General features: G+C 37.5%; 1 protein-coding gene across 3 annotated transcripts in view; it reads left to right on the forward strand.

Annotated features, from left to right (window-relative positions):
* Positions 1-27,137, forward strand: part of CMYA5 (cardiomyopathy associated 5) — a 117,379-nt gene that overhangs the window by 78,868 nt on the left and 11,374 nt on the right. Inside the window, exons 7-9 of one of the 3 annotated variants that reach the window (XM_037801675.1) lie at positions 6,917-7,066; positions 10,115-10,261; positions 17,554-17,701. In XM_037801675.1, coding sequence (XP_037657603.1) covers positions 6,917-7,066; positions 10,115-10,261; positions 17,554-17,701 — 445 coding nt within the window. Of the gene's footprint in view, positions 1-6,916; positions 7,067-10,089; positions 10,262-17,553; positions 17,702-27,137 lie in introns of those variants that run through there. The other 2 variants (XR_005211415.1, XR_005211414.1) reach the window with 2 other exon arrangements.

Consider the following 27,137-nt stretch of genomic DNA (forward strand, 5'->3'; position numbering starts at 1 on the left):
ATACAATTAGAAGTCAATAACCATCAGAGACTTAGAAAATTCACAAATACCTGGAGGTTAAACAACACACTCCTAAACAATCAGTGGGTTAAAGAAGAAATAGCAAGAGAAATTGCTAAATATATAGAGACGAATGAAAATGAGAACACAACATACCAAAACCTATGGGATGCAGCAAAAGCAGTGCTGAGGGGGAAATTTATAGCACTCAATGCATATATTAAAAAGGAAGAAAGAGCCAAAATCAAAGAACTAATGGATCAACTGAAGAAGCTAGAAAATGAACAGCAAACCAATCCTAAACCAAGTACAAGAAAAGAAATAACAAGGATTAAAGCAGAAATAAATGACATAGAGAACAAAAAAAAATAGAGAGGATAAATATCACCAAAAGTTGGTTCTTTGAGAAGATCAACAAGATTGAAAAGCCCCTAGCTAGACTGACAAAATCAAAAAGAGAGAAGACCCATATAAACAAAATAATGAATGAAAAAGATGACATAACTGCAGATCCTGAAGAAATTAAAAAAATTATAAGAGGATACTGTGAACAACTGTATGGCAACAAACTGGATAATGTAGAGGAAATGGACAATTTCCTGGAAACATATGAACAACCTAGACTGACCAGAGAAGAAATAGAAGACCTCAATCAACCCCTCACATGCAAAGAGATCCAATCAGTCATCAAAAATCTTCCCACAAACAAATGCCCAGGGCCAGATGGCTTCACAGGGGAATTCTACCAAACTTTCCAGAAAGAACTGACACCAATCTTACTCAAACTCTTTCAAAACATTGAAGAAAATGGAACACTACCTAACTCATTTTATGAAGCTAACATCAATCTAATACCAAAACCAGGCAAAGATGCTACAAAAAAGGAAAACTACCGGCCAATCTCCCTAATGAATATAGATGCAAAAATCCTCAACAAAATACTTGCAAATCGAATCCAAAGACACATTAAAAAAATCATACACCATGACCGAGTGGGGTTCATTCCAGGCATGCAAGGATGGTTCAACATAAGAAAATCAATCAACGTATTACAACACATTAAAAATTCAAAAGGGAAAAATCAAATGATCATCTCAATAGATGCTGAAAAAGCATTTGACAAAATCCAACATCCCTTTTTGATAAAAACACTTCAAAAGGTAGGAATTGAAGGAAACTTCCTCAACATGATAAAGAGCATATATGAAAAACCCACAGCCAGCATAGTACTCAATGGTGAGAGACTGAAAGCCTTCCCTCTAATATCAGGAACAAGACAAGGATGCCCGCTGTCACCACTGTTATTCAATATTGTGCTGGAAGTGCTAGCCAGGGCAATCTGGCAAGACAAAGAAATAAAAGGCATCCAAATTGGAAAAGAAGAAGTAAAACTGTCATCGTTTGCAGATGATATGATCTTATATCTAGAAAACCCTGAGAAATCGATGATACAGCTACTAGAGCTAATAAACAAATTTAGCAAAGTAGCGGGATACAAAATTAATGCACATAAGTCAGTAATGTTTCTGTATGCTACAAATGAACAAACTGAAGAGATACTCAAGAAAAAGATACCATTTTCAATAGCAACTAAAAAAATCAAGTACCTAGGAATAAACTTAACCAAAGATGTAAAAGACCTATACAAAGAAAGCTACGTAACTCTACTAAAAGAAATAGAAGGGGACCTTAAAAGATGGAAAAATATTCCATATTCATGGTTAGGAAGGCTAAATGTCATTAAGATGTCAATTCTACCCAAACTCATCTACAGATTCAATGCAATCCCAATCAAAATTCCAACAACCTACTTTGCAGACTTGGAAAAGCTAGTACTCAAATTTATTTGGAAAGGAAAGATGCCTCGAATTGCTAAAGACACTCTAAAAAAGAAAAACAAAGTGGGAGGACTTACACTCCCTGACTTTGAAGCTTATTATAAAGCCACAGTTGTCAAAACAGCATGGTACTGGCACAAAGATAAACATATAGATCAATGGAATCGAATTGAGAATTCAGAGATAGACCCTCAGATCTATGGCTGACTGATCTTTGATAAGGCCCCCAAAGTCACTGAACTGAGTCATAATGGTCTATTCAACAAATGGGGCTGGGAGAGTTGGCTATCCATATCCAAAAAATGAAAGAGGACCCCTACCTCACACCCTACACAAAAATTAACTCAAAATGGATGAAAGATCTCAATATAAAAGAAAGTACCATAAAACTCCTGGAAGATAATGTAGGAAAACATCTTCAAGACCTTGTATTAGGCGGCCATTTCCTAGACTTTACACCCAAAGCACAAGCAACAAAAGAAAAAATAGATAAATGGGATCTCCTCAAGCTTAGAAGTTTCTGCACCTCAAAGGAATTTCTCAAAGAGGTGAAGAGGCAGCCAACTCAATGGGAAAAAATTTTGGAAACCATGTATCTGACAAAAGACTGATATCTTGCATATATAAAGAAATCCTACAACTCAATGACAGTAGTACAGACAGCCTAATTATAAAATGGGCAAAAGATATGAAAAGACAGTTCTCTGAAGAGGAAATACAAATGGCCAAGAAACATATGATAAAATGTTCAGCTTCACTAGCTATTAGAGAGATGCAAATTAAGACCACAATGAGATACCATCTAACACCTATTAGCGTGGCTGCCATTAAACAAGCAGGCAACTACAAATGCTGGAGGGGATGTGGAGAAACTGGAACTCTTATTCATTGTTGGTGGGACTGTATAATGGTTCAGCCACTCTGGAAGTCGGTCTGGCAGTTCCTTAGAAAACTAGATATAGAGTTACCATTCGATCCAGCGATTGCACTTCTCGGTATATACCCGGAAGATCGGAAAGCAGTGACACGAACAGATATCTGCACGCCAATGTTCATAGCAGCATTATTCACAATTGCCAAGAGATGGAAACAACCCAAGTGTCCTTCAACAGATGAGTGGATAAATAAAATGTGGTATATACACATGATGGAATACTACACGGCAGTAAGAAGGAACGACCTCGTGAAACATATGACAACATGGATGAACCTTGAAGACATAATGCTGAGCGAAATAAGCCAGGCACAGAAAGAGAAATATTACATGCTACCACTAATGTGAACTTTGAAAAATGTAAAACGAATGGTTTATAATGTAGAATGTAGGGGAACTAGCAATAGAGAGCAATTAAGGAAGGGGGAACAGTAATCCAAGAAGAACAGATATGCTATTTAACATTCTGGGGATGCCCAGGAATGACTATGGTCTGTTAATTTCTGATGGATATAGTAGGAGCAAGTTCACAGAAATGTTGCTATATTATGTAACTTCCTTGGGGTAAAGTAGGAACAGGTTGGAAGTAAAGCAGTTATCTTAGGTTAGTTGTCTTTTTCTTACTCCCTTGTTATGGTCTCTTTGAAATGTTCTTTTATTGTTTGTTTTTCTTTTTTGTTTTTTTTGTTTTGTTTTGTTTTTAATTTTTTTTTTCCATACAGTTGATTTAAAAAGAAAGAACAGGTTAAAAGAAACAAACAAACAAAAAAAAAAACCAGGAAATAAATATGTAGTGCCCCCTTGAGGAGCCTGTGGAGAATGAAGGGGTATTGGCCTATCCCACCTCAATGGTTGCTAACATGACCACAAACATAGGGAACTGGTGGTTGGATGGGTTGAGCCCTCTACTGTAGGTTTTACCCTTGGGAAGACGGTTGCTGCAAAGGAGAGGCTAGGCCTCCCTATAATTGTGCCTAAGAGCCTCCTCCCGAATGCCTCTTTGTTGCTCAGATGTGGCCCTCTCTCTCTGGCTAAGCCAACTTGAAAGGTGAAATCACTGCCCTCCCCACTATGTGGGATCAGACACCCAGGGGAGTGAATCTCCCTGGCAACGTGGAATATGACTCCCTGGGAGGAATGTAGACCTGGCATCGTGGGACAGAGAACATCTTCTTGACCAAAAGGGGGATGTGAAAGGAAATGAAATAAGCTTCAGTAGCAGAGAGAGTCCAAAAGGAGCCGAGAGGTCACTCTGGTGGGCACTCTTATGCACACTTTAGACAACCCTTTTTAGGTTCTCAAGAATTGGGGTAGCTGGTGGTGGATACCTGAAACTATCAAACTACAACCCAGAACCCATGAGTGTCGAAGACAATTGTATAAAAATGTAGCTTATGAGGAGTGACAATGGGATTGGGAAAACCATAAGGACCACACTCCACTTTGTCTAGTTTATGGATGGATGAGTAGAAAAATAGGGGAAGGAAACAAACAAACAAACATACAAAGGTAGCCTGTGTTCTTTTTTACTTCAATTGCTCTTTTTCACTTTAATTATTATTCTTATTATTTTTGTGTGTGTGCTAATGAAGGTGTCAGGGATTGATTTATGTGATGAATGTACAACTATGTAATGGTACTGTGAACAATTGAATGTACGATTTGTTTTGTATGACTGCATGGTACGTGAATATATCTCAATAAAATGAAGATAAAAAAAAAAAATCTGGGTCTCTAACATTCTTTCAAACAGAAGTTGTAAATCCAGCCATTATTATTAGATTACATCCAGAATTCTTATTTCCTTTTTTAATTTTCAAATGCTTTGAAAAGTAATTCCTTTTTTTTTTGAAAAAAAGGATGATTTAACTGTAATGTTTTTTGGGGAAGGAGTGGAGCACATTGGTGAAAAATTATTTTTAGCCTTTATGATTTGCTTATTCCCTACAACTGGTTCTTCCTTAAAATTAGGTGATTTGGGGGGCAGGGGGTGGGGAGAGAGTCAGTTATCAATTTTTAAGTTTGTTAAGCTACCCATGAGAGAAAGAGCAGGAGAGAGAGATGAAAAGAGGTTACCATTTTAAAAGAGACAGATGTAATCTAAATAAGCAGATATAACTCAATGTATAATTCATAGAAAAAAGGGAACATTTTCATTGTTCATGCCCCAGAAAGTTCTTGGACATTGCTTCAAATACAATTGACAACAGTTGAAGCATTCTGCTTGACTTCAATAAACCTGGGCAACATGAAAATTTACTGAAACCCATTTATCTGGATGGACCCCTTAGAGTGTGATAATTTCTTCCTGAGTAAACTCAAAGATAGTGTAAGGGTCTCTGAACCATAATCAGTCCTTGGGGAGGTGTTTGCGATTGCCTTGTCATGCAGCCTGCTCAGCATGTCTTACCTTGTGTCCTCTTTGATTTATGAAATGATGGATCCCTAGTTCAACCCCCATTTTCAGGGTTGTCCTGCCTTCTCTTGCATTTTCTGTGCCCTTGCTAAGGCCGTTTTACCTTCTGAAGGTTAGCACTGGAGAGACCCTCGAATCATGTAGCTCCAAATCCCTTGCTTTATAAAAAAGGACCCAAAGAATTAAGGTTTGCCCAAGGTCATATGTCTCATTTCATGGAGAGCTGGATCTCTAAGTGAGTCAATGTCCAATATCCTTTCTTAATATCATACTGCCCCATTTTTATACAAAGTTTTCCATTCTCCTTGTTTGCCCTTCGTTTGGCTGTTTTGTTAATACTGCTAAGGATGATGTTGCTGTCACTCACAGAGCTCTGGTTGTAGGTCAAGCACTTGGCTAAGCACTTGACACACCTCTTCCTGCTTCCTACAATACCCCTGTGAAATAATGGTATTATTGTTTTCTCATTTTAAAGATGGGGAAACTGAGGCTGAGATAACACAGCTAGCAAGTAGGGGCTCTGTTAGGCCAGGCTCTCTGCTCTGAGCCCATGAACTTGACCACTCCCCTATCCTGCTTTTCATTTTCCATAATTTTTGTATATTTCTTTGGCTCTTCATCTCTTTATTGAATCCTTTCAATTTGTTTCATTTTGGTCCATTCTTTGCACCTGTTTTTCTTGTTTTTACTTTCTTGTTGAACTGACTGTTGCTTTCTTTTCTTTTAGTGTCAGCTTTTGATAAAGCAATCTCATAAAATTTGGCCCATATTATTTTAGTAATCTTATCTCTTAGGAAATTGTTGACTAGAAAAAATAACCACAAAAATAAATTTAGAGGCATGACATCTTTTCAACTGTGGGAATAACCTTTCCTTCTAATTTGTACAATATATTTTGGTCAATGATTTTGCATATCATAAATTTTGGAGAATTGCATAGAAGCTTGATTTATGGTGTTGAATATACCATTAATGTTCAATATGCATAATTATAAACTTTTGCAATCTCTAGTAAAGCACTTGAGATTATTGTTGTCTTGAAAATTCAAAATAGAGTTATGCTAGATGTTTTAAACTCATATCTGAATCAGGTAACAGGATTCTTTTTCCCCTATGTAGTTTTTATATTTTAAATTTTTAAAAAATCAGTAGACATGGTCATGTTGGAAAGAGGAAATGGGATAGTAGATTCAGAAAGTATATTTTTATATATTCATGCAAACCTTTTTCAGCCTTGAAGACACTGCAACTATATTTAAAAAGGATTTCATTTATCTCCTTTGCAAATATAGACTCCATATGGATGTATAAGGACACAGCTTTGGTTATCTAGCAAAGCATACTCAAGTTTTTGTTATGAAGGATAACACAAGTTATTTGAGGAAATCTTAAACCTGTATAAGTTTACTGCTCTAAATATAGTACTATAGAAGATTATTATCAAGTGAACCCATTTTGGAATCCATTCTTGTTTAATTCTATGTGTATTTTATGTGCACATATATAAATGCATAGAAAGAATTCTGCAGGAATACATAATAATAAGAGTGGTTGCCACTAAGGAATAAATTGGGGTTACAAGGTGTTGGAATCAAGGAAGCCTTTCCCTTTTACTCCATGTATTTCTGAATTGTTTGAATTTTTTTTCCAAAAGCATAAGTGACTTTTGCAAAAAGAAGTAATCAATTAAAATGTCATCAGTTAAAATAAATCTTGCCTCAATTCCAGTTCCACAGCCTCCTAGATTAGAACCTCAGGAACCAAATTCTGCCACTAGCACAACGATTGCAGTTTATTGGAGCATGAACAAGGAAGACATCATTGACTCATTCCAGGTTTACTGCATGGAGGAGCCACCAGATGACCAAGAAGCAAATGGTAACATTGTGATTTGTAATAGATACACAAATACATATGCATTTTAAAGTGAAGTATTTAAACCTGTACATAGTATGACTCTTTCCACAAAGCATTTATAGTCACTTCCCATAAAAACACATAAAATGATATAATAACATATAAGAAAATTTGGAATCAGGATCAAGATAAAGAAAAAGCATAAATAGTATCATAATGGTCAACATGAATATTGTAATTGAGATTCAGATTTGGCTTTGAAGGATAACAAGAACAATTGAGTGGTTCTCATTTTCAGAAAGGAGTTAACATACCAGAGGTTCAGAGAGAACAAAGTTTTAACCATCACTGAAGTCTAAAATAAAAGTGTAATAAATGTGTCCCACTTTTAGAGGGGAAGTGAGCTATATACAGGACAATGTCCTTCACAATAATTTTTTTTCAGTTTATCCTATATTTTTAATAATGTCCAAAAAATCACATAGGAAAAGCAGTTCTCATAAGAAAGATACAAGCTTTGAGGCCTTTAATTCTTCCACAGCTTCACAATAATTTTAATGCAAGTGCAGCATTTGATATCACAGTGGCAGTAGCTCAGATCCAAATTTGATAAAAGCCACAAGCAAACCACAAATGTTAATTCAGTGTTTGCAGTTCTCAAGTGTAAGCCTTCTGATGTTCTTAATGAATGTGTGGATAGAAGTGAAAGTGCTTAGTAGGGTGAATGGATGGCATGCCTTATAGTTGAGGCTCTGTGACTATACCACTGTTCACAGGACTTCTAATGAGACCCAGAAGCCAGGCAGTTTGAGGTTGTACTTCCTGATGGATCAGAGCTGGGAGTGCTGGCATTCTGTGTTGCTTGTTGAAGTCAGACCAATATACTTTGGAAATTATATGAGCACAAGACCAGACTGACATCCTATTAAAAATTCAAGAGCCCAGTTTTTAAAAAGGAATGAATTGTATTTCACCATTACTAGTTTTTAAGTCTTTAAGATGACCTGTGGTACTTATTTAAATTAGAAAAAAGTTTTTTTAAAAAAGCAACTTTAGGCATGGTGTAAAGATGACTAAATTTGTTTATAAGAATTCCAATTTTATTGATCATCTATTACCATATATGCCTGTCACAGTACACCAAGATAAGTATTATTATCTCCGTTTCACAGATGAGAAAACTGATGTGAGGTTAAGAAATTTGCCCAAGGCCACACAGCTTGTACATGACAGAGGCAGGATTCAAACACAGATCTCTCTGACTCCAAAGCTCATGTTTTTGTTTGTCTATGTGTTTGTTAGTTTTGTTACACCTCTGTCTTTGCCCATACATCTCTTTTTTATCTCCCATGTTTACTATTTACTCCAGCTATATCATAAAACTTTATGCCACTCCAGGACCCCTTCTAAAAACCTGTTTGTTGCCTGCAGTAATTTTTTATGAGTTTCTCACCTTTCCTTTCCTACCCCCATAAACCCTTATCTGTCGTGAGTTTGATTCTTTCAGCACCTTGAAATCTGCTGGGATGACAGTTAACTAATCTAATGATCTACAGTGTGATGATCTAGTATTGTGTCATAGGTCTCCAGTAACATATATTATGTGCATTGTTGAAAGGAGTGCTGGGGTAACAGGACTTGGCCTAAAGGAATGATTCTGCTGAAAACTGCTGTCATGGTTTCTGGACCACAGGGAGATGCTTTTTTGTATGTATAAGTCCTTATAACATTTGTATGTATAAGTCCCAGCTACTAAAACAAATACCATAAAATGGGGTGGCTAAACAATAGGAATTTATTGGCTCATGGTTTCAGAAGCTAGAAGGCTTGCTTCTTCCTGGTGTCAGTATCTTTTGGATGGCTGGCAGTCTTTGGGGTTTCTCAGTTTTCCGTCACATAGCAATGTACATGGTGGCATCCTCTCCTTTCTCTTCCAGGTTCCATTGACTTTCAGCTTCTGGCTGTTCCCCTGTGGCTTCACTGTCCATGTCCAATTTCCTTTCCCTATACAGACTACAGCCATATTGGATTAAGTCCCACTGTCTTTTGGTTTGGGCACCCCTTAACTAATAACGTCTTCAAAGGTCCTTTTTACAAATGGGTTCACACCCAAAGGATCAGAGGTTGGGCTCCGAACATGACTTGGGATGTGATTCAGTCCCCAACGATGTTCTTTAAACTGAACTTTCTGTTCAGGAAGTATAGTTTATTGGGAAAGAAAGAGCGATTAAAGAGATCACGCTAAGTTGAAGAGCTGCTAAGTTTCCTTTAAAAAGAAACACTTTCTATTTCTTAACTGGAAGAGTTCTGAAGATGTGACCTCAAGAGTAAAAAGGATGGATAAGTGAAATGACCATAGGCTAGTTGAATAAAAAAAATATTCTTTATAAAGGAGAAAATTTTTTGGTAAGAATAATCAGATTGGTCCAAAGGGGCAGGTGTTCAAAATGGTAATGAATAATATATACTCCTAAAATACTGAAGGTAAAATATTTTTAAAGGTGTTAAAAGGAAAATACCTTGTTTGAACAAAATGTGGAAGTCTCTAGTTGAAAGAATTCTGAAATTCATGAGAAGAAGCTAGGATTTGAAACCTGAAAGTCATACTGAATATTAAAATGTAAAAGTGCTTTGGAATAACATACGTTTAAAAAACATGGAGTTATTCTTATTTTATGGCATACCCTCCTAAAATACTGGCATTGACTCTGAAAAATTTTCTTGAGGGTGTATTACTGAGATTTAAGCTAACAAACTATACAATTTTAATATTTACTATTGAAATAAGTTACTTTAATTGTGGTATATGAAGATCAGAATCTTACTAATATGCTATTATTTTCTGATAAGTGTTCACAAGTAATGTTATATCATTTTAAATATCCATTTTCAGAATGTTATTGCTCTCTTACATATTCTAAAGTGCTACCTATCATGTAATGATATCTGTAAATGTTTATCAGTTTGTGTTTTCCACTGAGAAAAGTTATTGACCACTTTGTCCAATAACTATGACTTCCAGTTAACTTTGGAAGACACCTTAGAGTTTATGGTTATGTTTTGTGCTAGACTTGGTGGAAGAATACAGAGTGACTGTGAAAGAAAGCTACTGTATTTTTGAAGATTTGGAACCTGACCGTTGTTACCAAGTGTGGGTAATGGCCGTGAACTTCACCGGATGTAGCCTGCCCAGTGAAAGGGCAATTTTTAGAACAGGTAAGGGGGTGTGAAGGAGGTGTTAGGAGGTAAGACTCAATTCTTCATGGACTCTTGAGATCAACAAATTAGCCTTTATTATGTACCTATCATGTGCTGGTTATGCACAAAGTGCTGGGGCTGCAGTGATGATCAGGACTGGGTTCCTGTTCTCAAAAAGTTCATGGTGATGTGGAAAGACTGGTAAACAGAGATCATAGCAGATTTGTGGTAAGGGCTGTGATCCAGGTATGCACAGGTTACTATGAGAGCACTCCAGAAGGTTCCTGAGACAGTCTGGGGCAGAGGCATGATGAGGAATGGCCTCCTAGAACACATGCCTGAACTAAATCATTTAAAGGATCAGTAGGAAGCAACATGTTAAAGGATGGCATTGTCCTTGAAGAAGACATAGGAACAGAGGCATTGAAGGAAGAAACAGCATGGAATGTGCAGGCCACTATAAGAAGTTTGTTATTATTTCTTCATGACTTAAAAACAAGGAGAGGGAAAAATGAGGTGAGAAACGTTAGAGCATAGAGGCCAGTTTGCTAAGGTAAGAAACTCAGGCTTTATCATAAGGCTGCTGGGGGCTCCAAAAAGGTCTTAAGCAATGGTATTCAACTGAGAATGCATTCCCTTCATAGGGAGCTGAAGCAAAAGGTATAGCAGAAGCCAAGGCTGCATTGCCTTAAAGATAATTGCAACTGCCTTAGGGAAAGAAATGACTCATTCTTGCCCTTTATCCATGCTTCTTTTCTTCCTTCTTGCTTTTTTTAATTATTATTAAAGAATTTGTGGGTTTACAGAACAATCATGCATAAAATACAGAATTCCCATATACCACCCGACGACCATCAACTTGCATTGGTGTGGAATATTTGTTACAATTGATGATAGGACATTTTTATAATTGCACTATTAATTAAAGTCCATCATTCAACTTGGGGTTCACTGTGTAGTGTAGTTCCCTGGATTTTTATAAAAATTTTTATTATGTTACCATATATACAATCTAATATTTCCCCATTTTAATCATATTCAGATATAAATTTCAGTGCTGTTAATTGTGTTCACAATGTTGTGCTACCATCACCACCATCCATTACCAAAACATTTCCATCATTCCAACCAGGAACCCTGAATATTTTATGACTTAACTTCCCATTCCCTATACCCACCCGCTCCCCTGGTAACCTATACTTATATTCTAGATTCTGACTCTATGAGTTTGCTCATTCTAATTGTTTCAAATCAGTAACATCATACAACATTTGCCCTTTTGCGTCTGGTTTATTTCATTGATCATGATGTCTTCAAGGTTCATCCATGTTGCTGCATGTATCAGGACTTCATTCCTTTTTATACCTGAATAATATTCCATTGTATGTATATACCACATTTTATTTATCCATTCATTGGTTGATGGACACTTGGGGTGCCTCCATTTTTGTCAATAGTGAATAATGCCGTGATGAACTTTGGTGTGCAAATATCTGTTTGAGTCCCTGTTTTCGATTCTTTTGGGTATATTCCTAGTAGTGGGATTGCCAGGTGATATGGTAGTTCAATACTTAGATTTCTGAGGAGTAATCAAACTGTCTTTCACAGTGACTGCACCATTTTACAGTCCCATTAGCAAAGAATGAATGCTCCTATTTCTCTGTATGCTTGTTTTCCATTTTTTTTTTAAGTAGTAGCCATTCTAACGAGTGTGAAATGGTATCTCATTGTGGCTTTGATCTGCATTTCCCTGATGGCAAATGATGTTGAGCATCTTTTCATGTGCTTTCTGGCCATTTGTATATCTTCTTTGGAGAGATGTCTGTTCAAGTCTTTTGCCCACTTTTTAATTGGATTGTTTTTTGTTATTGTTGTTCTTAAGTTGAAGGATTTCTTTATATATATTTTCTGGATATTATTCCTTTATCAGATATGTGATTTCCAAATATTTTCTCCCATTATGTAGGCTGTCACTTTACTTTCATGATAAAGTCCTTTGAGGAATAAAAGTTTTTAATTTTGATGAGGCCCCATTTATCTATTTATGTTGTTGTTGTTGCTTGTGCTTTGGGTGTAAAGTATAAGAAACCATTGCCTAACACAAGATCCTGAAGATGCTTCCCAATGTTTTCTTCTAGGAGTTTGATAGTTTTAGCTATTATATTTAGATCTTTCATTCATTTTTAGTTGATTTTTGTATATGGTGTGAGGTAAGGGTCCTCTTTTCTTTTGTAAATGGAGATCCAGTTTTCCCAGCACCATTTGTTGAAGAGACTATTCTTTCCCAATTGAGTGGCTTTTGCCACCTTGCCAAAAATCAGTTCATCATAAATATGAGAGTTGATTTTGGAGCTCTCAGTTCTATTTCATTATTCTATAAGTCTGTCCTTGTGCCAGTACCATGCTGTTTTGAATATTGTGACTGTGTAATAGGGTTTAAGATTGGAAAGTGTGAGTCCTCCAACTTCATTCTTTTTTTTCAAGATGGCTTTAGCTATTTGGGGCCCCTTAACCTTCCATATAAATTTGATGATTGGCTTTTCCATTTCTACAAAGAAAGTTGTTGGAATTTTGATTGGGATTACATTGAATCTATAAATTGCTTTGAGTAGTAGTGACTTCTTAATGATATTTAGTCTTCCAATCCATGAACACGGAATATGCTTTCATTTATTTAGGTCTTCTATAATGTCTTTTAGCAATATTTTGTAGTTTTCTGGGTACAAGTCTTTTACATCCTTGGTTAGGTTTATACCTATATATTTAATTCTTTCAGTTGCTATAATGAATGGAATTTTATTTCCTTGATTTCTTGTTCCAATCATTCATTGCTTCTGTATAGAAACACTACTGATTTGGGGGAGTATATCTTGTACCCTGCCACTTTGCTGAATTCATTGATTAGCTCTAGGAGCTTTGGTGTGTTTTTGTCAGGATTTTCAGTATATAGGATCATATCATCTACAAATAGAAAAATTTTACTTCTTCCTTTCCAATTTGGATGCCTTTTATTCCTTTCTTTTGCTTAATTTCTCTGACAAGAACTTCCAGTATACTGCTGAGTGACAGAGTGACAATGGGCATTCTTGTCTTGTTCCTGATCTCAAAGGGAAATCTTTCAGTCTTGCACCATTAAGTAGGATGTTAGCTGTGGGCTTTTCATATATAACCTTCTTCATATTGAGGATGTTTCCTTCTATTTCTAGTGCTCTAAGTGTTTTTATCAAAAAGGTGTGCTGGATTTTGTCAAATGCCTTTTCTTCCTCAATTGAGATGATCATGTGGTTTCCTTCCTTCATTCTGTTAATGTGGTGTTTTACATTGATTTTCTTAGGTTGAACCAACCTTGCATACCTGGGATAAATCCCACTTGATCATGGTGTTTCATTCTTTTAATATGCTGTTGGATTCCATTTGCTAGTATTTTGTTGAGGGTTTTTGACATATTTGCTGTTCTTTTGCTAGCTCTTCCAGTTTTGAGGTTAGGTTTCTGATTTGAAGTTTTTCTTTTGTAATGCAAGTATTTGGAGTTATAAATTTCTTTCTCAGCACCGCCTTTGCTGCATCCCATAAATTTTGGTATGTAGTATTTTCATTTTCATTCACCTCAAGATATTTCCTAATTTTGCTTTTTATTTCCTCTTTAACCCATCGGTTGTTTTAGAGTATATTGTTTAATTTCCACATATTTGTGAATTTTCCATTTCTCCCTCTGTCATTGATTTCTAGCTTCATTCCTTTGTGATCAGAGAATGTGCATTGTATGATTTCAATATTTTTGAATTTATTGAGACTTGTTTTGTAACCCAGCATATGGTCTATCCTGGAGAATGATCCATGTGTACTCAAGAAGAATGTGTATTCTGTTTTCATTGGGTGCAGTGTTCTATAACATGTCTGTTGGGTCTAGTTGGTTTAGTGTATCATTCAAGTCCTGTTCTTCCTACTTGATCTTTTGACTAGATGTTCTATCCACTATTGAAAGTAGTCTGTTAAAATCTCCATCTTTTAGTGTAGAACTGTCAATTTCTCCCTTCAAACGTCTCAATATTTGCTTCATATATTTTGGGGCTCTGCTGTTAGGCCCATATATATTTATAATTGTTACATTTTCTCATTTAATTGTCCCTTTTATCAGTATATAATGACCATTTTTGGTCCCTCATAACTGTTTTTGACTTAAAGTCTACTTTATCTGACATTAATATAGTCACCCCAGCTCTCTTTTGGTTGCTGCTTGCAAGGTATTTGTTTTCCATTCTTTCACCATCACCTTACTTCTATCTTTGACTTTAAGGTGAGTCTCTTGCAGGGAGCATATAGTTGGGTCATGTTTTTTTATCCATTCTGCCAATCTCTGCCTTTTGACTGGAGAGTTTAATCCATTTATATTTAAAGTCACTACTAATAATAGGACTTTCTTCTGCTGTTTTGCTATTTAGCTTTATAAGTCTTATTCCTTTTTCATCTCTTTTCTGTTAAAGCCTACCTTTATATTTATTTGCTTTTTTGTGTTGTATCATATTGCGTGCCTTCTCACTTCTGTCAATATATTTTTCATCTATTTTCCCTGTGTTTACCATGGGGTTAAAATTTAGCATTCTAAATATATAACAATTATATTTGGTTTGATACCAACTTAACTTCAATATCATGCACATATACTTTTCCTATACCCCTCTGTCCCCTACCATGTTTTCTGTACTTGTTACCACTTATGTCTTTGTACATAGTATGTTTAAAAATCTAGATTTTTCATTACTTTTTGTCTATTTTCATGTTAGCACCTGTAGGAAGTAAGAAGTGGAGTTACATACAAACAATATACAATAAAACTGGGATTTATAATTACCCAAATGGTTACCTTTACCACAGATCTTTATTTCTTGATGCCACTTTGAACCACTATCTACTGTCCTTTCCTTTCAGTCTAAAGAATTCCCTTTAGAATTGCTTCTAGGGCAGGTCTAGTGGTGATGAACTCCCTCAGCTTTCATTTATCTGAGAAAGTCTTACTCTCTCCCTCATTTTTGAAAGTGAGTCTCACCGGATATAAAATTCTTGGCTGGCAGTTGTTTTCTTTTAGGACTTTAAGTATTTCAACCCAGTGACTTGTTGCCTCCATGGTTTCTGATGAGAAATCAGGACTCAATCTAATGGGGACTCCCTTTTATATAAAATGTTGCTTTTCTCTTTCAGTGTTCAGAACTCTCCCCTTGTCTATTGCATTTGACCATGTGATCAATATATGATTGGGTGTATTTTTCTTCATGTTCATCCTGTTTGATGTTCTCTGAGCTTCTTGTATGTGCATATTCACATCTTTTGTTAAGTTGGGAAGTTCTCTGTCATTATTTCTTTGACTATTCCTGCTGCCCCTTTCTTTATTCCTTTTCCTTCTGGGACTCCCATAATGCATATATTGGTGTGCTTGATGTTGCCTCCATAGCTATGTTAGGCTATTCTTGCTTTTTCACCTTCTGCTCCTCAGCCTGACTCATTTCAAGTGTTTTGTCTTTGAGTTCACTGATTCTTTTTTCTTCCAGTTCCAATCTGTTCTTGAAACCTTCCTGGGCATTTTTCATTTCAGTTCTTGAGGTCTTAAACTCCAGTAGTTCTGTTTGGTTCCTTTTTAAAATTTCTGTCTCTTTACTTAGACTCCCATATTGTTCATTCATTGTTTTTCTGATATCCTGTAGTTCTTCCTCTGTACTTTCCTTAACCTCCTTGAACGTTTTTAACATCTTTTATTAAAAGACTTTGGTATATCCAGAGTCTTATCTTCTTTGTGGGTGTTTTCTGGATTTTTATCCTCTTCCTTTAGGTGGGCCATCATTTCCTGTTTCTTTGTATGTCTTGTTGCACACTGTACATTTCAATATTTTAAAATATTACCTTTGGGATTTATTTCCTGGGATATCTGTTTCTTGGTTTTGTAACCAGTGGGGAAAAGACAGAGATTTTCTTGAGCTTTAGCCCTCCTATCAGGAAGGTCTGCTCTAAGCAAGTGCAGTGTGCAGTGTTTTCCCTGTCTTTCTGGGCTTCTGTCTTGTCCTGGCCTTTTGCTTGTTAGTTGGAGCTCCCCTGTTTTCAGGAGTTTTGTTGTCCCTTCTGTTTCCCAGGAGACAAACCTCCCATTCCTGGGTGTCTGAAGTGAGCAGGCCTTTGTCCCAGACTGCCCCCTCCTTAGATTTTACTCTCCTTTCATTGTTGCATGCTGCTTTTGTCTGGAGGACAAATTCTGGGAAGAGGGTCACCCCGGAGAGGACTTTCCCAGCTTAGTCTTTCCCAGCCAAAACAGGGCCAGGGGCCCATCAAGGGGGCTCAGACTGGCTCCAAAGTGCTGTGGGATCAGGAAGGGCTCCAAAATTTCTCTAATGGCTCCCCAAAGCTGAGCTTCTGGCCTGCCCAGCAAATGCATCTGTCCAGCTAACTGTCCCCTGCAGCCTTGAGGAAGTGCTGCTTCTATTTCCACCACCTCCGCCCCTGTCCAGGGAGAGTTTAAACAATGACTCCTGCCTCCACCTTTGTCCTGTTAGGTTGAAACAATAGCTTTCCTCCAAGCCAGAACCCAGCAATCCTAATACTTTAATAAAAAGTACATGATCAGTGATGAGCCGTGCCTATCCCTGTTTTGGAGAAGAGGATTTTTACTTCCCTTTCTGTTGCCAGCAGCTAGCCAGGGGCCAGACCTGACAGTGTCCTGCTGTGAGAGTGGGGGATGGGCGCCAGTAGCTGCTGCACTGAGAGAGCAATTTGCAGTTTTTTACCATAATTTATCTGTCTCTCTTTCCTGCTCTTCCCTGGTTCCCGTACAGTTCTTCTGGTTTCTGCAGTTTCAAAATAATTTTTCTACAGTTCCTGCCTGTTTAATAGTTGTTTTGGTGAGAGGACTGATTCCTGGAGCTCCCTACTCCACCATCTTCCCCCAGAAGTCCATCCTACAATCCCTCTTCTTGCTTTTTTAAGCAAATATTCATTGAGCATCTACTGAGGGAAAGATCTTTGCTATCTTTTGTGTAAGGAGATGGCAAAAGACTATTTTTATTTGCTTATCTATTTATAAAGAAACTTATAGGATTTATAGGAAGCTAATATCTGTTTGGGGATGGGTAACAACTTGACAATCTGGAGGGCAGGAATGGGAAGGAGACTTTTCTCAATATAAATTTGTATACCTTTGGGGTTTCAACCTAGAATGTATTTCCTAATCAAAAATTAAATTAAAATCATGCTAAAGTATTATTCCCAGGGTACCAAGCAAACAGAGCTGGCATTGCTCTATCAGCTATTGATTTGGTTCTCTGCAGCACCCTCCACCCCTGTGATCCGTGCTGAGGACTGTACTGTGTGTTGGAACACAGCCACCATCCGATGGCGGCCCGCCAACCTGGAGGCCACTGAGACCTACACTCTGGAGTACTGCAGACAACACTCTCCTGAGGGCGAGGGTCTCAGGTAAGGGCCCCTCTTCTCTGGGAAGCACCCTCCAGAGCCCAGGTGTCAGGAACCAAGCTCAGGACCCTCAACTACCCTTCTAGGCTTATGCTCACAGAGGGAGAAAAGCTTCTTAAACTCCTGCTGAACTAGTTAAGCTGTTGACTTGATTTGCAGCTTGATCACTACTCATCAATGAACTCCAAATTTGTAATCAAAATAATAACTCCCTCATAAGAAAAATGCATGTGAATTTTAATAAGACTGAACATTCTTTGAGGCATATTTAATTTGAGTCATTAGACAGGGTTTGTGCATATTTTTATACACTCTTTACTAGGTACCACCTAACTCAGGAAACTAATAGCAAGATTGTGTATAATGTAATTCTGGATGTCTCCATGAAATATTGGTAATATAAAGGAGCTAATTAAACATATATCATTACAGAGACATACCTATCTCTGCAAGAGCATGAAGAATCTAAAGGGATTCTTCCAGGAAAAAAGCAATGTGAAGCTCTCTCGCTAAAATTATGAAGCTAAACTTTATCTATAAAGGGAAGTCCATCCAATGGGCATTTGGTAATGTTAACTGATCTACAGAGGTGTTGTTTTCTTAACCTCTAATCTCATGCTAATATAGCAACTTCAGGTTCTACAATGAATATTAAGATCATTATGATTGGTATTCCTATTTTGATAGAGATATTTTTAGCTTTTTTTTTTTTAACCAAGTTTACTGAGACAAACCATTTTGGTGTAGGTTATGGAACTTGGTAATATGGTGTAAAATTATACAGCTTTTTAATAAAGTGTATTATTTAAGTTCTTGATTATCTTCATGATCAATCAACAACTATTTAGTTATGATGTGAGGTTTCATACAACCAAGCAATAATTATCGTTTCTTTCAAGTATGTGAAGACAAGCTTCACAATTAACGATCAAAGGACAAATTAATGTTGGGCAGGGTGTGTATGGGTGGGATGTAGGCATTTTACCAGAACTGAGAACATAGTAAGTGTACAAGGAGCAACATCTCTGTTAATGTGCCAACTGCTGAAAGCCAGGCTTCATAATCAGCAAATAAGTTAGAGGTGAACTCTGGTCAGGAAGGGAGAGAGACAGAGAAACAGAGAGAGAGAGAGAGAGAGCTGGAGGGAGATGGGGGTGTAGGGAGGGAGAGAGAGAATGAGAACGTATAACATTTTCTTTCCATTTTTTTTAATTGAGGTGAAATTCACATAACATAAAATGAACCCTTTTAAAGTGAATAGTTCAGTGACATTCAGTACATTCACAAATGACTTTTGTTGAGCAATTACTGTGTGCCTGTGAATCCTAAGTGCTTTATGTAAGTTGCCTTTTTTAATCCTCCCAAGAGCTCAGAGAGAAACAGACACGTTGAGAGCCTACCCAGCTAGTGAGTGGTAATCAGGATTCAAATCTAGTTTTGTCAGATTTCAAAGCCCAAGCTGCTGCTAACCCCTGGTTAATGTCACTAAGGGGAGTCCTAGACCTTCCCCGTGAAGAACCCTTGATGCTGTGAGGATGCTGTATCAGAAGTACCCGAGTCTCAGGACAAGCTCTCCCCCCATTCTCTACCATCAGTGAGGAAACCCCAGTTCTCTCTGAGACAAGATCAAACTGTTCGGGTGTGCTCTGAAATGAGTCATTCTTGCTGAAGCATCAGGCCCCAGCTGGCATTTGAATATATAATATCAGCACAGTTGGGTACTTAAATCAGCAGAGATCTGGAAACCCTGAGATACACTGGCCATCTTACTAAGGGAACTGTGATAGCATCTCATAAACGTGGCTACAGGGAGAAGGAAAAGGGAGGTGGAAGGGGAAATGGCATCTGCCGAGGACTTTCCCACATGCTGGGCACTGTCTAAATTGACCTCAACAATCCTATGAGGTAGGTAGGTAAAGAGCTCCATTTATTGAAACTCAGGGAGGTTAAATAATTTGGCCAAGATCTCAAAGGTATAGTGGAGTAAGAGTTTGGAGTTAGGACTCAAAGCCAGGTTTGTCTTATTCTTGCCACTAGTTTTAAAATAAATCTGTATCCTTACAGAGACCGAATTAGTCTGATAACTGGGAGTTATGCACTTTCTTCATTTCTCTTTGTCACATGAAAAATGCAGATATAAGGAGAGAATGCAGTGCCATTTAATACCTCTTTGATTTATGTTCTTTCTTTCCCTGATCATTCTGAAACTCTCTTTCTCAAAAAAAAAGGCCCATTTGAAATCAACAATCAATGTGATCCAAAAAAATCCTTCCATCAAAGTTAAAGAAACCATTTACAGTTCCATTTGAGGAAAAAATGGCATCCACAAAATTCATTGACAAAAACTGAACTTGTTGAAACATAAAGCTTGTCATTTGTTTATTCTCTTTGAGAATTTGCCAAGGGTTCATTTTTCTTTTTCTTGTTGCTGGAGAGCAATATGAGGGACTGAATAAGCAGAAGTTTCTATTAGTTTCAGAACAATATAAGAGTCCTTTGATATTGAATGGATACAATTCAGCAAATTTAGAAGTGAAGAGAAATTCCACATGCTAAGTCCTTTTGATTGCTTGGAGCTGCCTTGGAGAGGGTGTGGTTTTCCAATTAGATGCTGTAAGACCCTTGGTGCCAGGAGGTACAATAGTATGTCCAATCCACAGCCCAGGGCTGATTCTCTAGCCTCTGGATCTCTACTGAGTCTGACAATTTTTGAAGAAAGCAAAATTTTATTGACCACAAATTACTACCCTGTTCACTTGCTAAGTCTATTTCTTACACACCACATCCCTCATCAATAGACGTCTCAGTGTCTTATTCCCCAGGTTGGCGTCAACACACTCTGAAATAATTAGTCCTTGATCTCAGAGGTCCAGAGATGCAAAATTCCTTTGTATCTCTTTGGGTTCTCCTTTTTAAGGGTTCAGGAGGGAAGGAAAATTCTGCTCTTTGGTAGTGGCCATGTATCTTAGGTCTTTTGACCATTTGTTTCTCACAACCAAGTTTAAAAACATTCCTTAAAGGGTCTGATGATTCAACACCCTACAAAACATTAATTATTTAACTGTAATCTTCATGACTCAATCTCTCAAAGGCCAGCTGTGAACGACTAGGCAGACAGTAGAACTGATAAACAAAGAACCTCAAAATCTGAGCACCTCTAGATAACAAATGCAAACAATCCCTACTTTTCAATTCCTGTATGATCATGCTGTTCTCTTGGTTTTCTGCATGGCAGTGGATAATTAAAGTTGCTTAACCTCTCTCAAAGAACAGCAATCTGTGGTTCATCTAATCCCACTGGCTCCTTGGTTCCATGAAGGGACCATAATTATACAGAGTTGCAGCCTCAATGCCTGCGACAGTATCTGTCATACTTTAGTCACTCGATAACTATATATATCACCTGAACCGGTAAATATCAATTAGCATTAAACACATGACACTGAAACCAACAAGAAAAATTAGGCCAGCTTTGCAGATAATTTCTTATTCAAAATGGGAAGGAAATCAACAGTGTCAGCAAAGTAAAGAATAATGGTAAATGAGTTAATTTTAGTACTTGCATACTTAACCAGGAGATAGGACTAGTCTAATCTCTGGGCTGGAAACCCTTTCATGGGTCATTCATAGGGAAGGGCACTTTAGACTTGTTTATCCGTTGGTTACATAACTCTTACATAGGTTCTGGGTCCTATGCAAAAACCCTGTATCAAACTAGATCCAAAAATTGATCCGGAAGTCACTGAAGAGGTATAAGGGGAATCAAAGATAAGATTATTTCTTTTGTTGTGGCTTAGTTTGACTGAGCCTAGTCCATAAACTGGATGAGGATGGGGGCCTTATCTATGTAGACCCTCCATAAAGGCCTGTTTAATGGATGAATAGTGAATGAATGAATGGGTCAACCAATCTCCTTTTGCCCTTGCCGCCTCCAAGTCATGTAACTGGCTGGAATCTCTAGCAGAGGAGAGAGGGAGCAAGAACTAAATGAGTTCACATCTTTTTCTTACAGGCAGCCTTAAAAACCCTAGTCTAGTACAGGAAGAGAAGTTTAAAGGAAATGAAAAGAAAGGAGAAAAAACTGAGTAATGTTAAAAACAAAATACAAAACCAAAAAAAGAAAAAGGAAAAACAAAAACAAAAAACTGAGGGAGGCATTGAATTGTCCCCTAGACTGGGGAGACTAATTTTGGTTGTCAGAACAGAAACATGTCCATCTTCAGACCTGCACTCATTTTCCCAGTATGATATCCTCTGGCTATTCTAATTTAAGACCAAAGGTGCTGGTTAAACTCCTATAGTGGGCGTTTGAATGGGATGAGCCTATTTTACCCCCAAGTTTCATGACGCACTGTTTGAAGTAACCAAGCGATTGCCTCCATTCCATGATCCTCACTGAGACTATATTTGCATATTTTTGCATGTGGGCACTGTGGCTCAGCCCCAGCAGTCAGCCCCTGTTGGGATTGGGGGTGGGCGGGAGTGACAATCCCTGGCTTGTGTGTGGGGGCTGAGGGAGCTCCTACTCATCCTTTCCTGTTTTTCTTTGAATGCTCTCCTCAGGTTGGGTGGGCTCGAAACACTTTCAAAAATTTTCCACCGCTCTGCTGTTTCCTCAGCTGTTCTGTCTCTCCTTTGTGGAGAGAAGTCAGCAGAACTGTGGGTGGAGGAGGGAAAACTGAGAGAAATATAGTACAGGGCTTAGCTGTGTGGGCTGTGCAGAGAGAAGCTGTGCACTGAATGACAAATCTGTGAGACTCAATACGCCACAAAGTAGTTGGTAGTGAACTTCCTGCTCCCCAGCCCTAGCCGAGTGTCTGTCCGAGCAGCCATCCTGGGGTGGCTTGGGTGCTGGGTGTTGGGCCTGTGAACTCATCTTCCTCTCATTTCCAGCTATTGGGGCTGTAAATGGTGAGGCTGGAACAGAATTGTCTGTCACAGTTAGACGTTCCAGCTGGGGACACCTTGCCACTCCATCTGTATACTAAGGATGAATAAGAGAGTTTTCTAATGATCACGGTGCCTGAGCAAAAGACAGAAAGAATCTCTCCATTTCTTTTTCTTTTGAAAACTTTCTTACTAAGCTTTCAGCTGGCTAGGTCATGAATGACTAGTGGTCAATGGCAAGTGGTTTGACTCCTTCTGCAACCTCTAAAGGAGGCAGTCATTCCTACCCCCTGCTTGCTTCACAGGACAACACGAAGACCACTGGCATGACTGGCCCAAACTCACTAAGTAATTCAGAGCTAATCATTGTGAAGGTATTGTTTTCCTGACTAGGTTATACTATTCCTCTCTGGGAGTCCTTGGCAGAGTGAGTTATGCAAAGATGATTTTCTCCCCCAACATTCTTGGAATTCACCTTTCCAAATGAAATCTCCCCCATGAATCTAATTTGACATTGATCACTTAAAACCCCAGACATCTCCTACGTGTATAGTAAAATCTCAGTCAATGGAAACTCAATCTTTTCCTTCATTTCTAACTTATGTTCTGTCAGTTTCCAAAAGTATTCAAGTTGTTCGCATAATTGGACCACTAAAACAACCCAGTAAGAACAATAGCCAGATAATTCAGGGTTGAGGAGATTGTATCAGAAAGTGCAGTTTAGAAACAGTACTTCAATGGAACATAAAATTTAGATCTGAACTTCCTGGCAGCTGAAGTGAAAACAGGAGAGAGGGGGAGAGAGCAAGAGGGAGAAAGAAAGTGATTACATAACTTGTCTTTTTAAAAAAAGGAAGCACAAAATTTCACCGGAAGAGACAATTATATATTTTGACATTCAGTTCTAAGATGAATTTTTCATGTAGATCTTTATGTAAGGGCTACTGAACAAGATAAGTAGTGATTGTCTTTAAGAAGAGGTTTACAAAAAATGCAAAAACATTGGCTGTGTAACCATTTCTTAAACTGGATCTGAAAGCATAATGTTAAATCAGAGTCTGTGCAGGTAGCTCTGTGTGGCCTTGGAATGGTAAAGGCGAGTTTAGAGAATCCAGAAGAATTAAGGTCACTAGGCCCCTGGAATTCTGTCTGAAGTATGCATTTAGGCTTTTGAGGTTTATAAAGAAAATCCAAGATCTTTCTACTGGAATCCTTCAGCTCAGCTTCCTAGTTACAGGAAAGCCCAAGTTGGCAGGCCTGGGCCCTCATGAGTTCTGCTTCTACACTATTATGAAATAATAGTTGATGCTTTATTAAAACTAAGTCTCCATAATGCCTTCAATTATTGAAAGAAAAAATAAAGAAAAATGGTTCTGTTTAAAAATCTTTATGAAGTTTTTTTTAAAGGAAAATCAATATGTAAGGAATTTTTTTTCCTTAATCCTGATTTAACCCCAAATTTTCATTTTAAACAAAAAGTTCCATGTTTTGCAATTAGGTTATAGCTATTTAGTTGGTTGTTCTTGTATTAATGTTGCTTATGTTCTCATGTGGTTTTCTACTTTTTCCTCTTTCTCTCTCCTACTCCTTCTCACCACCCCACCCCCCCCGCCCTATCTTATCATTTTGTTTCAACTGGGAGGCTTGCTAAAAGTTTAGATTCACAGGCTCCTTCTTAAGAGATTCCCACTTAGAAGGTCTCGTGTGCCCAGGCAAGTCTGGGGAATACTGCTAGGAGCTGTCGCCACAGGGCCCTGCCGTGTGCTCTATTCACAGTGCACAGTCAATGGTGTTGACAGAATGGCTGAATGTTGGCACTGCCAACAGGAATGCCAGTAAGAGCCAACTGTGTTTTTTAAAAACAATTCCTACTTAGCCATCTGCTGTGCATGCAGTGACAGTACCATCCATAGGCTGCCTCCAGGAGTCACGGCCATGGGTTCCTCCACAAGGTATGTCCACACACGGCCCCCAGCCCTGGAGGGAAAGCATGCTGGATCCAGGTGTGAGACTGTGGTGCAGAGAAGAGCTGCTCCGCATGGGCCTAGCCCCTCAGCTCTCCTCAGCACATGCACACTCCTTCCTTCCGTCCTGCACTTGTCAGTGTTGAATTATCAAATTGTTAGAGAAGCTTCTTTACAAAGTTCAAACCAGTGGGCCCTTTGAGATTCTGCAAACACATCCATCCAACACCTGAAGCCCTGAGCTTGTAAGAAAGCCCTTAGAAGTAAATTATTTAATTAATTTTGGATAGATAGTATGTACATGTGGTACAAATTCAAAAGATACAAAAGGGAATACTATGAAAATTGTGTCTTTTTTAAATTTACCTATACCTCCCTTATTCCATTCTCCCCAGAGGCAATTACTGCTACCTGAATTGTATTTATCCTTTTCAATAGTCTGTGCCTATACATGTATCTATATTTTTTCAACAAATGGTAGCATACTACACACACACACACACATATATTATATTTATATAATATATAGATAGATTTCTACCACCTTGCTTTTGTGCTTTGTGAGCATCCAATATTAATACATATGAAGCTACCTCGATTTCTTAAAACTCCATTGTATTCTGTTTTAAGAATATAATTTAATTTGATCAATCTATGATTGAGAGGCATTTAAGTTGTTTCTACTCTTTTGCTCTCATAAACATTGCTGCAGTAAAGAACCCTGTGCATATATCATTTCTCACATGTACAAGTGTATCTGTAGGATAAACTCCTACAAATAGAATGACTGGTTAAAGGGAGTGTATATTTTAAATTTTGATAGATATGAGCCAACTGTTTCCAAAGAGGGTGTAGCTATTGACACTCCCACGAGCAACATATGAGTGCTTGATTCTTCCTTGCCTTGCCCTATATATGATGTAATCAAACTTTTTGATCGTTGACAATTTGATAGGTGGAAATGGAATCTCAATACAATTTTATTTTGCATTTCTCTTATTAAGTTGAACATCTTTTTATATGGTTAAGAGCCATATACTTTTTCTATGAGCTGTCTATTCATTTTATTTACCCATTTTTACCCCCGCTGGATTGTGGTATTTTTTCTTATTGATTTGCAGTTCTCTGTTTTATTAAGGAAATTAGCCCTCATCTGTGATATGAGTTGCAAATATTTTTTTAAAATATTTTGCCATGTATAATTTTTAAAATTGAGTTTATCAGTCTCTTTAAAATAGCTTTTAGTTTTCGTGTCATATTTTTAAATGCCTTTCTATATATATATGTTTAATATATATATAAATTCTCCTTTGTATTTAATGGTTTCATTTTTTAAAAAATTAGATCTTTTATCATCTGCATTTATTTCAAGACAGTGTGAAGCAGGGAATCCAACTTTATTTTTTTCAGGTTTGCTATCCAGCTGTTCCAACAAAAACACCATCATTTTTCTTCTAATTTGAAATGCTGCCATTATCATATACTCAAGAGCCGATGTATTTGGCTCTGTTTGTGACCTTTAGAATCTGCTCCACTGATCCCTCTATTAATGCTCTGGTACCATGTTGGTTTTATTACTATAGCTTTATAATTTAGAGTACCTGGTAGGGTAGTTTACTCCTTCATGACTTTTTTTTTTTTCTTTTGCTATTTTTGCTAGCTTATTTTCTATGATCTTTAGAATCAGCTTATATAGTCTTCTCTGGACTTTTAATCATAGTCACATCAGTCATATTATTTACTTACTAAGCACCAACCAGCTTCTGTAGTTCCATTTGCTGTCTGATAACTTACTGCAGTTTGGATAGTCTATCACAGATGGTCTATCTGTGAACTTAAATTCTACTGGCAAACAATGCAAAGTCCTGTGGATTCAATTGCAATTATGTCAAGTTTTTTAGTTTTGTTTTTGAAATAAAAAAAAATCACAACCTATAGAAGGGTGCCACTCTTTAGATTTCAAATTCCAAAATTTTAAAAGTTTTCAATTGGCTAAAAAGTAGGGACAAATGACCTGAAGACTAATATGACAACTAAGTGAGCTCAGACTTAAATGGGCATGGAAGCAAAACATACGTATCTGAGTTTATTCGCTTTGCTTTTGGTGATTGAGCATAGGATGGCAACTTGTAAACACTTGTAAACCACCACATTTCTTATTGTTTTCATTTGCATGCCTAATGCCTTTATTTCACAGATTCAGTGAGGGCACTGCACGTATTTGTCAAATCCACATGATGTCTGTGTTTGAGGCACTGAGAGCATGATCTGATTCCATATTTTGATTTCAGTATCATGTAAATAAACCTTTATTCTTTAAATGAATAATGAGACATAGCATGCAGTTAATGTGTATTTATGGCATTTCCTCCTTGACAGACCTCACAAAATTTAAGAGCAAACACCTTGACATCTGCATCCTCGGTATCTAACAACTGCATTGTTACAAAATGTACCAGTATGTTTTATCCAGTCTCTAGGCTGAAATTTCCTTAAGCCTCAGCACATGGAAAGTGATCAATACAAATTTATTTAGTAAGTAAATGATGTCTGGAATTCAATTCAGGGCCCTGTATACTTACTGAGAT

Source organism: Choloepus didactylus, chromosome 13 (assembly GCF_015220235.1).
Source record: "Choloepus didactylus isolate mChoDid1 chromosome 13, mChoDid1.pri, whole genome shotgun sequence".
In the NCBI taxonomy this organism is placed as follows: domain Eukaryota; kingdom Metazoa; phylum Chordata; class Mammalia; order Pilosa; family Megalonychidae; genus Choloepus; species Choloepus didactylus.